At 42.8% G+C, this 15,933-nt stretch overlaps 2 protein-coding genes across 2 annotated transcripts in view; one reads left to right on the forward strand and one right to left on the reverse strand.

Moving 5' to 3' along the window:
* LOC131444120 (hormonally up-regulated neu tumor-associated kinase homolog) overlaps window positions 1-15,933 on the reverse strand; it is a 97,649-nt gene that overhangs the window by 36,134 nt on the left and 45,582 nt on the right. The gene's annotated exons all lie outside the window — the stretch shown is intronic.
* On the forward strand, window positions 367-8,616 carry tbx18 (T-box transcription factor 18). Its single transcript, XM_058614281.1, has 8 exons — window positions 367-856; window positions 2,143-2,305; window positions 2,590-2,691; window positions 3,827-3,998; window positions 4,274-4,441; window positions 4,985-5,049; window positions 6,377-6,471; window positions 7,075-8,616. The coding sequence occupies exons 1-8, from the start codon at window positions 625-627 to the stop codon at window positions 7,614-7,616; spliced, it is 1,539 nt and encodes a 512-aa protein (XP_058470264.1). The 5' UTR covers window positions 367-624; the 3' UTR covers window positions 7,617-8,616.

Consider the following 15,933-nt stretch of genomic DNA (forward strand, 5'->3'; position numbering starts at 1 on the left):
TTTTCTTTCTATTTAGGTCGGTGAACATACAGGGCATCATATTTATTTTGGCCATACATTACCACGTGCACAAACACATTTGGGTTTAAACATGAACATGTAGGTCAGGATGTGAGCAGTATCAGTGGACACAGTGCAGACTAAAGCATGTGGGACCGCTGCGTGAAAATGCGCGCGATGCCACGGCGAGAGATGCTCCGTGCGTCCCTGAGCCTGGAGACATGATTCATGAGCCAACTCCTCTGTTACCACATAAGGCGGCACGAGTGGGGCCCCACAGCAGGCGGGACCAGGGGGAAGTTCCGGAGGCTGTGACTACTCGTGATTGGCTGCTCTGCGCTGTGATTGACAGGTCGCTCCTCTAAGCTCCGAGTAGTTGACAGTGTCCAAAAGTGCGCACGGCTCTTACAGACAACGGAGACACTACATCTCCTCCCGGCTCCCTGTACTGACTCTGCTGTCCAGCCAGAGGACGGAGTGCCCCGTCTCGACCCACGGCACCAGGCTGTCATCGCGGATTGACATATTTCGAGACGAAACTTTTTTTTTTTGTTCGCTCCCCGCAAGCTCGTGACGCCGTCTCCTCCTGCCTTTCTCTCCCCTGTCCCGAGACACGCGAGAGAAATGGCAGAGAAGCGTCGCTCCCCGTGCGCGCTCAGTGTCAAGGCTCACGCGTTCTCCGTGGAAGCGCTGATCGGTGCGGAGAAGAGACGCAGGACGGACGGAGGAGAAGATGCTGTGTGTCCCGGCTACGAGGACGGAACCGACGTCTCTGATCTGACCGGGAGCCCGGTGCCGCGTGCGGACCGGGCTCGAGACCAGAGCAGCGAGGCTGAGTGTGCGAGCGAGGGATCCCGTAAGTAAACAACATTTAGAGAAATAATAATAATTAATATTGTTGCTAACATTATTATAAAACAAATTAAATTGCCACATTTTAAGTTAAATCATTACTGTATTTTTTTTATTAGAATACTGGAAATTATTTAACGTTTCATGCAGAAGTCTCAGGCTTTTATTGCATATTATTTTATGAAAACAAACATCAGACATGTCCTCTGCTCATAATTCTTTCATATAATGAGTCACAGCACAGTTTTAGTATCAGGACTGCATGTTCTTTCTCCTCTGCTTGTTGCACAAGAATCCTCAGTAAAGACACAAAAATATGTAGATGCTCAGGTAAAAATAACAATGCCAGTCTGTGGGTTCTGAGTTACGCAGTCGTGGGGGAATGTGATATCATATCACAGCCCTGGCCTTGTAAATATGAGTGTGACTAATGTGAGCCGCTTTATGAGTTGTGTTGCAATCATAAACACGCCAATTAGCAGCGCGTAAAGGCAGAGGGAGAGAGAGGGCCACGGCACGGATGCTGACAAGTCTGCAGTCAGAGCATAAACCGACTGGCCCGTGACAAATTAGGATTTAAATCCACTGTAATTTCAAAAAAAAAAAAAAGCTCCTTGGCTGAGCATTTGTCTTTGTGTGAGTTTAGCTTGTTAGGCCCATGTCTAATGTGCATAAATTCCCAGCACTTGGCGAGGCCTGCGTGGAATATAGCGCAAATAACAACAACAGTGAGACACATAAACACTGAAGTTTATACTCAAGGACTCTATTATGAAAGTCGTTATTGAAAAATGAAAGAAAGAAAGGAATCACTGGTGTAGCTATATTTCTCACTCAGGTCGTGCGTTCACTAATAAGTGTAGAGTGGCTCGGTTTAAAGAGACATATATTACACTCATTTTCATACAGATGCTGAGTTTTCAGTGCACCAGAACTCACCATGAACACATTTATACATCTAAAAAAAACACTTTACCTGCTTGAAATGACTGGAGTACATAAAAGTATACACACTGCAGAGCAGCACTACTTATATTTCCACATGCTGCTGAAAAGAGGCCTGTTGTGTGGCTGCAATAAATACATTTCATATTTTATACCAGACCCATGGTTTTTGAATCATACATTTAAAAATGTTCTGTACTATATTTGTCTTTTCTGAGACACATTTAAATGCGTTGTGCGTTATTATTATTATTATTATTATTATTATTATTATTATTATTAATAATAATAATAATATTAGTAGTTGTGTTATTACAAAGTGTCATGTGACTCTTTCCGATGCAGCGGAGAGCGAGGACGCGCTGCTGGAGAGCCCGCAGCCCGCTGTTCTGTGCACGGCGCCGGTCACCGGCACCGGAGAGGAGGCCCGCGTAGACCTGCAGGGGTCAGACCTGTGGAAACGGTTCCACGAGATTGGCACGGAAATGATCATCACCAAGGCTGGACGGTGAGACAGAGCTCTTGATAAAAAAAAAAAAATACAAATTCAAGAGTTTATTATAGTAAATTCTCAGACATTCTCAGACAATATTTATTGTTGGCTAAATAAACAAAGGTAATTTTAAAGGTGTATAATTAAAAATGTAACCTGTAAATTAAAAAAATACTTATTTAAAATAAGACATTATTAATATTATATTAGGATTATTATTATGCGGTGGCTCAGACGGGACTGTGTGTTTTAAATGCCACAACCTCCAGAGCGGATGATTTATTTGCTTTCCCTGTCAGGCGGATGTTCCCTGCGATGCGTGTGAAGATCACGGGCTTGGACCCACACCAGCAGTATTACATCGCCATGGACATCATCCCCGTGGACAACAAACGCTACAGGTGAGAATTAAACACGCACTCCGTGCGTAAAACGCATGACGTCCAAGCAACAACGTAACGCAGTGACCAATGTTAGGGTTTTCTTTTAATCTGACATTAAGGAAGCTTCCGATATATAAATCATACAAATGTTGCATCAATCATAATTTAGACTCACGAGGACAAACCTGCACACAACCAACCCCCCATTTTTTCAACTGTGTAACCCCGCAGCTCTCTCTCTCTCTCTCCCTCTCTCTCTCTGCACAAATGGCGCCTGGCACCAGTGTATGTTGTTGTCACGGTGGTTTTCTCGTCCCTTTTGGAAAAAAAAGCGCCTTTTGGATGCTTATAAAACATCTCCACCCTACAGAGAGTCAAACCGACAAATGTCGTTAGAAGGCACAAGCAAACTAATTAGATAGATTAGGTTTAGGCTATAAATCGCTTGACAGCACCTTGTAGTTTAACATCCTAATATAAAATGAAGAAAAGGTGAAAAAGGGTTACTCAGTGGTATTATTTCTTTGCTACGTTTTCCTCCCTAAATCATTGTAGTGTATTTATTTGTTTGTCTGTTCATTTAATGTACAATAAATCGCCTGTAGTCACGTGAGAGTTTTGGGATTGATATTTTGGCAGAATAAAATTTTATTGTTTATTAAATCCATTGACTGATGTTAAATATCAAATTGTTGCTGATGATGTTCATCACCACAGCCATTTTCTCTCCAATAAAAACAGTCTGTTCAACATTAAAACATTACTTTACTTTATTAAAACATTACTTTAACAGTAAATCACTCTGTATAAATAAACACTATATATAAATGTACAGAATATGATGTTGTCCTATAATGTGACTATCATTTTATTGTAAACTACTTTAATTTGACAGTTTCCCATTTACTGTAATTTGGCAGTACATTCATGCATCAGTATTAATGCATATGCACTTGATTTTAACAATATTAATTGTATTAATTTCATAATTAAACACAGAAAAACTGTACTATATTGTGAATTTTCACAATTTCACCCTGGCACATGATAATGATGTAATACATTTACAGTACAAGTGTTGATAAAATCTGTAAACTTGAGATATTGTGCTCATATACCAGCCTGTGTGTGTGTGTGTGTTTGATGCATGAAGGTACGTGTACCACAGCTCTAAGTGGATGGTAGCAGGGAACGCAGACTCTCCTGTGCCGCCCAGAGTGTACATCCACCCGGACTCCCCGGCCTCAGGGGAGACGTGGATGCGTCAGGTGATCAGCTTTGACAAACTTAAACTGACCAACAATGAGCTCGATGACCAGGGACACGTAAGTTACTTCACATATATGAATTATTCATTGGTTGTATATCTTTCGATGTTTATGTCAATAATACTTTTATGTATATTATACATATTAAGTGTGATATGATAAAAACATTTATCAAAAATGTGTACAAGACAATAGAAGTCTGCATCTGCATATTTGCTGCAATGTTTTAACAATTACACGACAATGTTTTATTTAAAAAAGTGGATCTTCTTGATAGCTGTTGTTAGTGTCATTAAAGACTGAAAGAGCATTTTTTTTTCTTCCCCGTTCAGATCATTTTGCACTCCATGCACAAGTACCAGCCCCGGGTCCATGTGATCCGTAAGGAGTGTGGAGAGGAGTTATCTCCAGTGAGAGCCATTCCCTCTGGAGAAGGCACGCACACATTCGCCTTCCCTGAGACGGTGTTCACTACCGTCACTGCATATCAGAATCAACAGGTAGCTCAACAGACTCCACCACTGCTGATATATATTGGCTTTGTTTTTCGTAGCTTTATATAAAATAAGAGAACAAAATACTTCAATGCATGTCTGTGTGTTTGTGTTAGAGAAAGCGAAAGCAAGGTCCTGCAGTTTTATCAGAGGACGTTTAAACATCTCTTCTGGACTTATTGAATTTATTTTCTATGATTTGAATTCAAATTCTTTTTTTAACAAACATTTGTTTGAACATTGCCATTTTTTTTTTTTTGGATTTCTTTAAAGCAGAGGTTAGCCGGGATTATATGACCCACAGTGTATGATGGCTGAAGTCAGAACATGGTGGCAATGCCTATAAAAATCCTTTTGGATGTGGGTCACAGAGCAAGGCCTTAAACACCACCCACAGCCTGAGAACAGACATCTACTCACACGCTCAATAATGCATTCCTGCAAAGCTTTTCCATTCTACTTACTATCACTACCTTCTCCATTGTATAAAGTAAACTTACAACTGAAATATTTGGATATAATTAAGAGTTTCTTTTTTCTGCCTTTCAGATTACACGGCTGAAAATTGACAGAAACCCATTTGCCAAAGGCTTCCGAGACTCTGGCAGAAACCGGTGAGTTCATTTTCACATTATTTTGTGCATTAGCTGTAATGTGGGACCCATGGCTGCATTATATTCTGCCTTGGTTGTGGTTTTTGTCACGGCTATTTCAGTCTCATTTAATGAGGAGCAAAGCACTTTTTTTTTTCCTTTCCTTTTTTTTTGCTAAAGGAAAATGTGCAACAGCCTCCCATTTACTCTTTGCTAAATGGCAGAAGAGAACTGGCAAAACTGTGCATATGTGGCACGTATTATGATGGTTTCATCATATTAATTGGTGATGCATTTTCATTTAAACGTGCTAACTTTAAAGCCACATTATTCCCTACAATTGCATAGTTACAGGCACATGCTTTGGGGGGGGGGGGGGGGATCTAACCTCAACTGCAAATGGAGCGTCAGATTCCAGCCAGCCTTGTAACATAAACATCAACAGCAAAATAATAAAAGTCGAGAGTGTCCTGAAGAAAATCTGTATAAACACATTTTCTAAACATATATAAACACGGCATTAAAACAACACAGCAGTAAAACCCTAACAGTCCAAACAGCCACTCCCCTGAGGCCTCATAGAAATCATTAGAGGAGGGGCGGGTGAGGGGGAGAGAGGGAGGAAAGAGAGGAGAGGAGAGAGAGGGAATGTGCGAGACAGAACATTTCAGAGCTAGTAAGTTTGAGAATGGCAAACTGGATAACGCAGGGATCATGACAGCTGACCCTATAAAGTGAAACTCAGGAAGGCTGACAAAACTTCCCCTTAAATATTACAGGAAGAGTTAAGCAGTTAGCTAAATAAACTTCTGCTCTGATAGGCTGCTTCGGTGCACGCAGAGTCGCTCCGGGCAGCTTGTCTAAATTATCACCGTGGCTACAACCCTGCAGGAGGGAGGACTTTTATCCTCACGCTAACGAGGGCTAACAGATCACTTGCAGCAACCTTGTGCCCCACCTAGAGGAGGAGGGAGGGATGCAGGTTTTTTTTTTTGGGGGGGCGAGGGGGAGTCCCACCTCATAAATCCTTGCAGCGGCTTCCTGCGCCTTCGTCCTGATTCGCCCATAAAAGCCGTGTGAAAGCAATTACCTAAGAGCACCCGGCTGGCGGCAGCCAATCGCAACGCGGCGTTTATGCCCCTCGTTACCTGCCGTCTCCATGGAGATTGAGATGGCCCCACAGGCGACTAAAATGGCCGCCAGGTGGTTGGCGTAATGTACAACGCAGAAGGCATGCTGGGAATAAGCAGCTGCAGCTGCATCGACGGCTACGGAATGTGCAGGAATGTATGCTCCAAATGATTTTGTGATGATTTGTGTGTAACGCTGATGAACGTGTGTTCCGCAGGATGGGTCTGGAGGCTTTGGTCGAGTCGTACGCATTCTGGCGTCCGTCTCTACGGACACTCACGTTTGAAGATATCCCCGGCATGCACAAACAAGGTAAGGTACAAGCAAATGTTGAGAAAATGGGATTCAGTTCCACCTTTTTATTACTCTTTTCTGATCTGCCACCAAGGTCTGAGGTCTAGGTACAAAGATCATTCAGTAAAGGTTGAGGAAACATTGTAGTCCTATTACAAAAAACGGATGGCTGTTGGTAGGAAATGTTACGCAATGGGTGGTTTCCTTTGTCAAAATCAATCTTCACATGCTCAGATATCCACCCTCAGAAGTTCAACTCTTGTAATACTTCATTTATTTCTTTTCCTGAGAGACTGCTCAGCAATAAACCAATGTCTGGTAAATATTTATATAATACAAAAAAACACAGTTTCACAGGAATGGAGTTATTTCCTTCTGCACTAAAATGAAATGAAATGATGGCACACGGGAAGTAACACACATTGCTCATTACATGTCATGACTAACAGGCGTCCTGATGACAGTCAGTCAGTGTGCTTTGTTTACGAGGACAAACTCACAGTGATGAAGATTAACAAAGAGCAGCAGCTTCACAACTAAACACCAATCAGGTTCAAGGATCTACATCTATATTGTTTCATGCTCTGTTTCAGAACTCTTGTGTTGTTTCTGTGTCTGCAGGAATGGTAGGAGCTCATGGAGGGGTCGGAGCGTCCTCTCACTTGCTCTCCACATCGCCATGCTCCTCACCTTTCCAGGTGTGCCCTCTCAGCCCACCAGACTACGCCTGCAGTCGACCCACACACCCCCTCCATCGCTTCAGCAGCCCCCCAGATTCGTTCCCCTCTCCCAGAGGCCCGTCGGCATACGAAAGTGAAGGATTCTGTTCCCTGCCCCTCCCTGCATCTCAACTTGGCTATCTATCCAACCCCACTCCACAGGGCTACGCTGGTCTTCGCCTCCACACGCCGCCCTACAGCCTGTATGGTTACACATTCCCTCCGTCACCGCGCCTCGCAGCCAGCCCTGATAAAATGGCCGCCGCTGCCACTGCCAATCATCAGAGTCCCTTCCTTGGCTCGTCTCCTAGCGGGACTCTAACGGACAGTCTGGGTGTGCTGAGTGCAGGACAGCAAGGCTTTTTGTTTGACTCTCGGACTTTAGGACTGGCAGGTACCCAACCAAGAGGAGGGGCCTCACAGGTCACTGCCCACATCGGCTGAATTTGATCCCGGGCATTTAGGGTTGTCAGGAAAACAAAAACGGCACCCTGGAATGGGTGGAAGTTGCTTAATCATACATGTGCTAAACAGGCATTTGAGCTGAACTGTGGACAAAGAGCGACAGATCAAGCCATTGCTTCTGTGATCACACGTTAAAAAGCTCCTCTAAGTCAAGGAAACGTTTCTTAACTCTGTTTCGCTGCATTGGTCGCTAAAGGAACACATGTCCAGCAGCTTTCATTAAGGAGTCCAAGCAACACTGAACTGGAACTGAATATGGACTGGGCAGACACAGAGCGACTGGCCCAGCCACTCCGAGCAAGCACTTCAAACTCTGGCAGGAGGCCCTGAAGCAGTGACTATCATGCTCTCACAGCATTCTGCACGGCCTCTGTGATCTCGCCTACTACGAAATGGAGTTACTGAACACTACTTTTAAACTTTATTTTAAGGGACACGTTGACTAAATTACATCTTGACTGAACTTTGGTCAGTTCAACTCTCTGTTGGTGTTACCATTCAATGCGTTTGTGCATTAGAGAACATGCAGTTAAGTATAATATGCACTACAGACAGGCTCACAAAACAAACACACAAAAGACTTTAACACACAACACCACATATTCATACCGAGGAGGTTAAAGCTGCAGGAGAATAATGGATGAAGGACATATCTATATATTCTATGTCTGATTTTGTTTGGAAGATGGTGAAGCTGCTTGAATGGCAGAGAGAACAATGTTTTTCCTTTGTGTGATGCAGACGTAAATGCACATGATGGCTCTGTATATAAAGGGAGGGCGGGAGGAGACATAATGTATATAAAGGTGGCCGTGTGTTCGCACTTAGAAACCCTAACGCACCTGCTTCTGCTCTTTAGACTGGGTCAGGTACACGGACAGGCGGCCCTGAACTTGACTGAAAAGCTTTCCGCTATAACGTGATCTATTTTGTGATCTGTTTGAGCCAAATAAAATATATCTATTCATGACACAATGTATTTATTTGGTCGAATCAATGTCTTTCCTGTGTAAACCAGTGTGTAGTAATGTATTTATGAATGCGTGTCATTTTTCTTCAAACGTAATTGTATGAGTGAGAGAGTAAAACTATAGCTTAAGGACAGGGCTTTGTTAGGTTGTCCACATGAACATTAGTCAATGCAGTGTCCTAACAACAATATGTGTATTTCTCTCTCTCTCTCTCACTCAGAGTGTGTGTGTGTGTGTGTTTGTGCGTGTGTGTGGCGACAGGTGGTTGAGTTGTCAGCGCGTGTGTGACCTCACGCTCTCAAAGTTCATGTCGATGCCTGAGAATTGACCCCCCCGCCCTCCTCACTTCAAAGTCATCCCTCTCTGCTGAGAGCACAAGCCAAGACTTCTGCTCTCCGAGCTCTGCCACTCAACCTTTGTAATTTTAGCCCGTTTTAACGCCTGAAACAGCAAGTCTCCAAAATAAAACCAAGACAAAAGCCAGAGAAACCTCTCAGCTGTCCTCTGTGCCATGTCCCCAAAATCAGTTTTGAAAAGAATAATGAGCGCATAATTACATATATGAGAGATGAAGTAGTTTTTATCAGTAGTAACACTATAAAAGCTACAAAGACAAGAAACAAATATCACAAATGACAACTGAAACGAGGAACCTGGATCCTGATTTCATGCATGCACACAAATGTTTGTCAAAATGACAACAGGACAGATTAAAAACACAGTTGGTACACAGCAGTAGTACAATATATCTAAAAGAGATACCCAATATGACCCATTCATCTAAATCATTTATTTTAAATGGTATAAAGCACAATAACAGCAACTTTAAGTATGAAAAAGTCCATTTTCTGTGGGTATTTTGCAATTGAAGTTTTCACAGTTGCACGACATGGACCTTAGTACAACATGGTACAGCTGCACTTGTTCTTAGATTGTAAAGCAGATACGCTGATCGACTGATGTTTGCTAACTGATTCCTCAGGAGCTGATTTTTTCGCCCTCCCCCCCAAATGTACATTTTGAAGTTTGCTGACTCTGTTCTGCTGTTGTCCATTTCCTCTGCAGCTCCTCTGTCCTTCACCCATCAGGTGTCTCCTGAGCAGAGGGTCACATGTGAGGGGGCAGAGGAGGAGAGGGCGGACGGAAGCGGGGGGAGGAGAGCTTATTTTAGAACCCAGGAATGATTGGCTTGCTGTCTCTGAGTGACAAGGGACGGGACCCCTGCCTGCTGCATCCATACCACACACACACACACACACACACATATACGGCACGGCAAGACACATTTATACAGAAATGGTCGCTCAGGCTCCTCCCTCGGTTATTCTCTTACTGTTACTTCCTTAAAAAAGATTGTTTTGATAGAAGGTTTGACTTTGAGCAGGACAGAGCTTAAAGTCATCACTCGTATATTCACAAAGACGCACCCCGGCATGGTGTCAGTGTTCCAGTGATTCTCGGCTGTGGTGAGGATCATTAACACTTGTGCATGACCAGGTGCCGACGTGACAGAGCTGTCACGCCATCCTCCTGCAGTGGGAGGAGGGGGAAGGGGTTAAGGGAGTCAGCAGAGAACAGGAGCAGCATGTGTGTGTGTGTGTGTGTGTGTGTGTTGATGTTTTGCTCACTTTCAGAGGACCTCAAGACTTTTATAGGACACTGTGGTAGGCAATTAATCAGGAAATGAAATGTGCATTCAGGAGTCACTGCTGGGTAATATTTCACCGACTTTCACGTCAACTCTGATTTTGAAATGTATGTACACATGGTGTGAAGGTGGTGAAAGAGTAAAGGTCAGTAAAGGTCAGCAGATCAGCACAGTCGGTAGAGTTCATTCTCTGGGGAGGGGAAAGGAAAGATACTCGAAATGTTTCAAGTCAACCCTGCGATGACACCCATATACTACATAATATCTTCTGAATTAAGCTGTCAAATGTGTAGGGCTACAACCACTAAAAGAAGGAGAGGTAAAAACAAGTGTTATTACTACACATTTTTAAAAGGTATATTCCTTTTGTAAACAAGTGTGTTACGGAACTGAATCCTCTTTTTTAAAATAACAAACAGCAAACATTGCAGCATCTCCAAAGCATCTGTCCCAACTCTGTTTTCTGCATATTGCTTCTGACGTGACCTGCCATGACCTGCTGCACATGCATGTCATATTGAGATTAATCCTCTGTGGACATAAAACAAGTAGTAATTCAGAAAATACTTTGCTCAGTAATGGTACTAAGCGTTTTGTAATTCCTTAGCCACTGGGTAAAGAAAAAAATACTACAGTAACATATTACTGAATCACACATTCCTGACAAGATATAAATAAATAAAAATAATCTTCCTGCAGCAAAATGTAAATCACAAGTGTCAATAGGTGAAACCAGATTTAATTCCACTTAAATACTGTTTGATTTTTAATGAACATATTAAACACAGTATTTATATTCAAATTAAATCCCTGTCATTTTTTTTTTATCTTCATACATCCTCTCATGACAACTCAAGTGTTATTATGATGAGCTGCAGCTTAGGACCTGAGTTAAGTTTAGAGACATACAAGCGACCTGGCAACAGTTTTAATGTTTTATGATGATTTATGAAACGTTTTATGGATGTTTATGCTTATGCAACCAAAAGACTTGTTTTAGTTATCAGGATTAAATCGATCTTCCAAGACTGTTTTCTCATTCACCTGAACAGACAAGAGAGCCGAGTTTGGCTGGAAACCTAAAAGTCGTAGTGTTTTCTGACTGGTATTTTAATGTGTCATGACAATCAGTGTCACAGTAATACGAAACACACTGTTTAATGCATCGTCTTCCCTTGTAACATCTATTATTATCTAAAGTGGGCTATGTTGATTTACTGTTAACATTAGCCACGTATAAATACACATTTAGCAGCGCTGCCAGGGCATCTCATCGTGACACTGAATATTCCCAAAGCTCTGAGGTGTCAAATCAAAGCTGAGAGATATGGAGAGTGTGTTTGCGTGTGTGTGTGTTCTTGCCAGCGCAGGCTTACAAATATAGACTCCACTATCCAAGAGGAACATGAATGAGTAAGACAGAGCAAGTAGAAGAAAAAGTTCTGAGTGTATGTACACACACATGTATTGTCTGCTTGCTGCTGCTGTTTTCCATGTTCCACTTGTTGCTCAATGTCCCAAACAGGAGCCACAGTGTTTACACACGTTTGCACATTAACACATTGAACTCATCCCTGTTTAAGACGATAATACTGTACAAACAAGACCAGTTTAAATGACTGTGTATTTCATTTCATATGAGCTCTGTGGAATGAAAGCACAGGGATTATGCTGCTAGGTTTGGGGGGGAAAACTGCTTATTTGCATAGCCTTAAAAAGTTTCCCATATACTGTGATGATGGTCTGTGGCATTCTCCAACAGTGAGTCTTGGCAAATGTGGAAGAAACCTATTTACCATTTCTTTCCTCTACACCCATTCCCTTCCTTCCCCTGGGGACAGGCAACCCTGAGCACTCATCACAGAAGTTAGCATTTGCATAGAGGCCAGTTATGTGGTTTTAGAGTCCTATGTGATTGAATGCGGCATTAACATAAGGGCTGACGGCAGGACCACGTGGTCGAGCGTGCTCAGACCGGAGTTATGGCCTGCTGTACGTGACCAAGCATAAGAAGTGGGGAGTACACAGGTGAGGTCATACTGGGTATAGTGACAAGAAAGTTCCCCTGAGCACAGCAAAACGTTTCAGCAAAGAAAAGAGGGCAAACATGTATCTAGAATTACACATTAAGACAAACCTCTCCTGAAATAAGGTTTCTGACAGAAAAGGGACGTCCAGTGATAAAGTACTGAACAGGTGTGACATTTTTCACACATTAAGGAGTCAGCTATTCCGTGGGGATTAAATATTGGGAGAGTGCTGCTCGGCTGCTCTTCCAGGAAGTGCACCTGTGCCGCTGTGGGGCTTCAGCTGGTGGGGGTGCTGATGATGTTGCAGGCTCAGCTCAGCTCCGCCTGCGTGACCTGTTAATGGCCTAGCGGGTATTTGATGACAGTTGCAAGAATCTGAGGCTCAGGGTGTCCTTTACAGCTGTTAAATCTTTGTCATCAAATCTGCCTGCGCTAAGTTGATTTATGCACTGCTCCGCAGGGCATGTTTCTCGGTACCCCCCCTGTTAGAAAACCCTGTGAACTCTGATCTAAGATGGGGGTGTTGAGAAATAATTATGACACAATATATTCCTGTAATCCCTCCATGTCAACAATGAGAACACAATTGCCTCAAATGAATGTCTTGCTCTGCGGCGATGCAAACACACAAGAAACACGCGTGTGCCAAAACATGTGGACTTCATAGTTAGCAGTCCGTGTCATTCTGTGTGCGTATGTCAGAAAGTGAGAAGGTCCCATAGACTGAGTGTCGAGCCAAAAAGAAAGGAGAGGCTCTGCGGCGTCTTGTAAATGTCCGTCAGTTCTTTAACCATGTGATCTGTTGCTTTGCCCCTTATAAGCCCTCTGGCAAACACGTAGCAAAATGCACGACAGTTATTCACAGCTGCCTTAGGCAAAAGGTTTTAAGGGCTGAAGAACTTTTGGAAACTTTAATTTACACTTGACCCAAGCACCTGCTAACCACTTCCACTAAAGAAAAGATGAACAAAATGAATGTAATTTAGCCACATCACTTAACATAACACATCACTATGTGTTATGTTTGCTTTTTAGGGAATATAACAAATGTAATATTAGTCATAAAACCCCAGCGTCATTGAATGTTATGCAGGGTATCTACTGATATGGTTGACAAAAATGGACATTGAAAGAACATCTTAGGACTGAATCCATCAAATACTATATCTATATCATTTAGTGAACATTCTGCATGTGTGCACAAACATCACCAATCAACTCAAGTTTTGATTGTTCCAAAGCCAAAAAACAAACCTGATGTTTGTTTATAGGTCTAAGTCAAGTTAACATATTCTGCTAGTGTATGTTTTGTTAAAATAAATGTTCCCCAAAGGTTTTTGGTGACTGAAACCTTTTAAAGACAACAAACCATCACACCTCCATTCACAATATAAATCATGACAAGTGGAAATCTGTGCATAACATTTCAGATCATTTTAACTGCAATTTCTGTGATGAAAGCTCCAGTGCGGAACCTCTATTGCCCCCAGTGGACTTGTGAGTAATTACAAAAACACTGCAGTCTATGTGACCTAGTTTGATCTCTCACTGCTATGCTTCACAATATGCTTCACACAAACACAGAGAGAGAGACACACAACTTGTGCTTTGCAAGACATAGAGACTTTTTTTCTATAATACTTCGGTAAGTTATGTGTTGTTTATCTGTGTGAAAAGCTAAAACTGTCGCTGTGATAAAAAACACAATTGTGAACATCCCGCTTTACTTTTATCAGCAGCATTCCCGTCTTAAACTTTTTATGGGTGCAACTGTCATGCTTTACTTGTGCCGTGTGCTTCTTCCACCTCACCTGCTCAGTCATGATGTAAAATGTGTGTGCAGTGCAGTGACGTTGCCATAGACAAACGCAAAACAGAGAGAGAGAGCATCACACAGAGAGAGTTATGTGGAGTTGGTAAGCTGAATCAGCACTGTGTGAACTATGGTATGAATGTAACAGAAGTTACACACTACAGCTTTAATACCAGCTACTATTTTTGAATGGGTAAAACAGCCATCTACAAGATTTGTGTATGCTATTTTAAATGTAAACACATAACTCTTAAGTAAAAGGCTGGGAAAAAAAATATCTGCAAATCTATTCGGTGACCAAAATAAAATCTCCCACGACCAACTGGGAATAAATTGTTTAAACTACATTTAAAAACAGTCTGATAATCTTTCTATAATAAAGTGCACCATAGGTTCTGGTCAGCAGTGTGTTATTACTGATCCACAACAGATGCTGCTGGAGGTGACTAACAGGGTCATGTGTCTGTGTGTGTTTGTATGTTTATCTCTTTTGTATGTGTGTATGCTTACATGTAACACAAATACTGCCCCTTACTGCAGGGGCCTGGTTCCCACATGCAGCTGCTAATAGGAAAGGTGCAAATGTGTGTGTGTCTTGCCTGACCATGGCCCAGTCCAAGTCTTAGCATGCTCATTTATAGCCAAGCAGCCCATCAATCTTAATAGAGGAGAGAAGTGCAAAGAGCCGATGAAACGCCAGACATGATCACTATTCATTCATTGGGGCGAGGAGAGAGGGAGGTGTGAGAGCAAGGAGTCGCAGGGAAAGATGAGAGGAGGGGAGACGGTGGAGCAGGCAGGGTGAGGGTGCACAGAGGGAGTGAAAGTGAGCAGGGTGGGAGGGAAGAAAGATGTGGTGAGAAAGAGAGAGGCAGCAAGTTGTTTATCCCTGTAGGTGATAATAATGATCTGATCCTCTGTCTCGCTGTTTGAGTGATTGCTGGCAGAGCCATGTGAAAACTGCTGAGCCGGCCAAAGTGAGGGGCACACCAGATCATATTGTCACTTAGTATGTGTGTGTGTCTCTCACACTGTCTTACACACTCTCTCTGTCTCCCTCTCTCTCTCTCGTTGTCTTCTTTGGGATTTCTCTGGAGTGAACAGTTAAAGGACATTTTGGTGGTTGGGTTATGTGACTGGCACATCGTGTATCTCAGATGGTGGTGGACAGGTCACATGCCTAGCATTAGATCACACTGTGCTCTCTGTTTATGTGGCATGTCTGTACTGAAACCTGGTATGGAATGGGCCTGCGTGTGTGTGTGTGTGTGTGTGTGTGTTTGAGGCAATAGAAGGTCTGCTGAGAGGTTGGGAATGGTGAGATGATATTTGGCAACGTGCTGCGACACTGCGCTGACACAGGACACTGCGTCTTCATACAACAGAGCTCTCACGCTTACAGGCAGGTGTTTCCTGATAAATATTGACTCAGTGAGGCAGTATTTGCGTTTTGACACTGGTCCATGTTTACTTGTTTACACTGTAACAAAAGAAAGGAAATGCAACGATCGATGGTCCAAGAAACAGCTCCAACAGTCGGCCACCAGGCTGTCAATGATCGTCCCCAATCCTCGTCAATGCAGTGTGTGCAGCAACCATGTCAGCTTAGTAACGTCTAATTCATCAAGACTTAGTGTCATTTAATGTCACTGAGAGAGATCCCTGTGATTGGCTCAAACCAAAAAGCCAATCACAGGACATCACCGTCTGTCAGTGAGAGTCTGTTTGGTTCCAGCCAATCAGAAGATAGGAAAAGGCCCAACAATTATGAATAATATAACCTTAAGCAGCTGTGTGATGACGAAGTAACAAGACAAACAATGCTGCAGTGTAT

Source organism: Solea solea, chromosome 17, assembly GCF_958295425.1.
Source record: "Solea solea chromosome 17, fSolSol10.1, whole genome shotgun sequence".
NCBI lineage: Eukaryota > Metazoa > Chordata > Actinopteri > Pleuronectiformes > Soleidae > Solea > Solea solea.

What these genes read in the sequence shown, in the direction of transcription:
- tbx18 (XM_058614281.1), top strand. Translation starts at nt 625, where the DNA reads ATGGCAGAGAAGCGTCGCTCCCCGTGCGCGCTCAGTGTCAAGGCTCAC. An exon ending in ATCATCACCAAGGCTGGACG is followed by an intron (nt 2,306 to 2,589) that starts GTGAGACAGAGC and finishes TTTCCCTGTCAG; the next exon opens with GCGGATGTTCCCTGCGATGC. An exon ending in CCCCGGCATGCACAAACAAG is followed by an intron (nt 6,472 to 7,074) that starts GTAAGGTACAAG and finishes CTGTGTCTGCAG; the next exon opens with GAATGGTAGGAGCTCATGGA.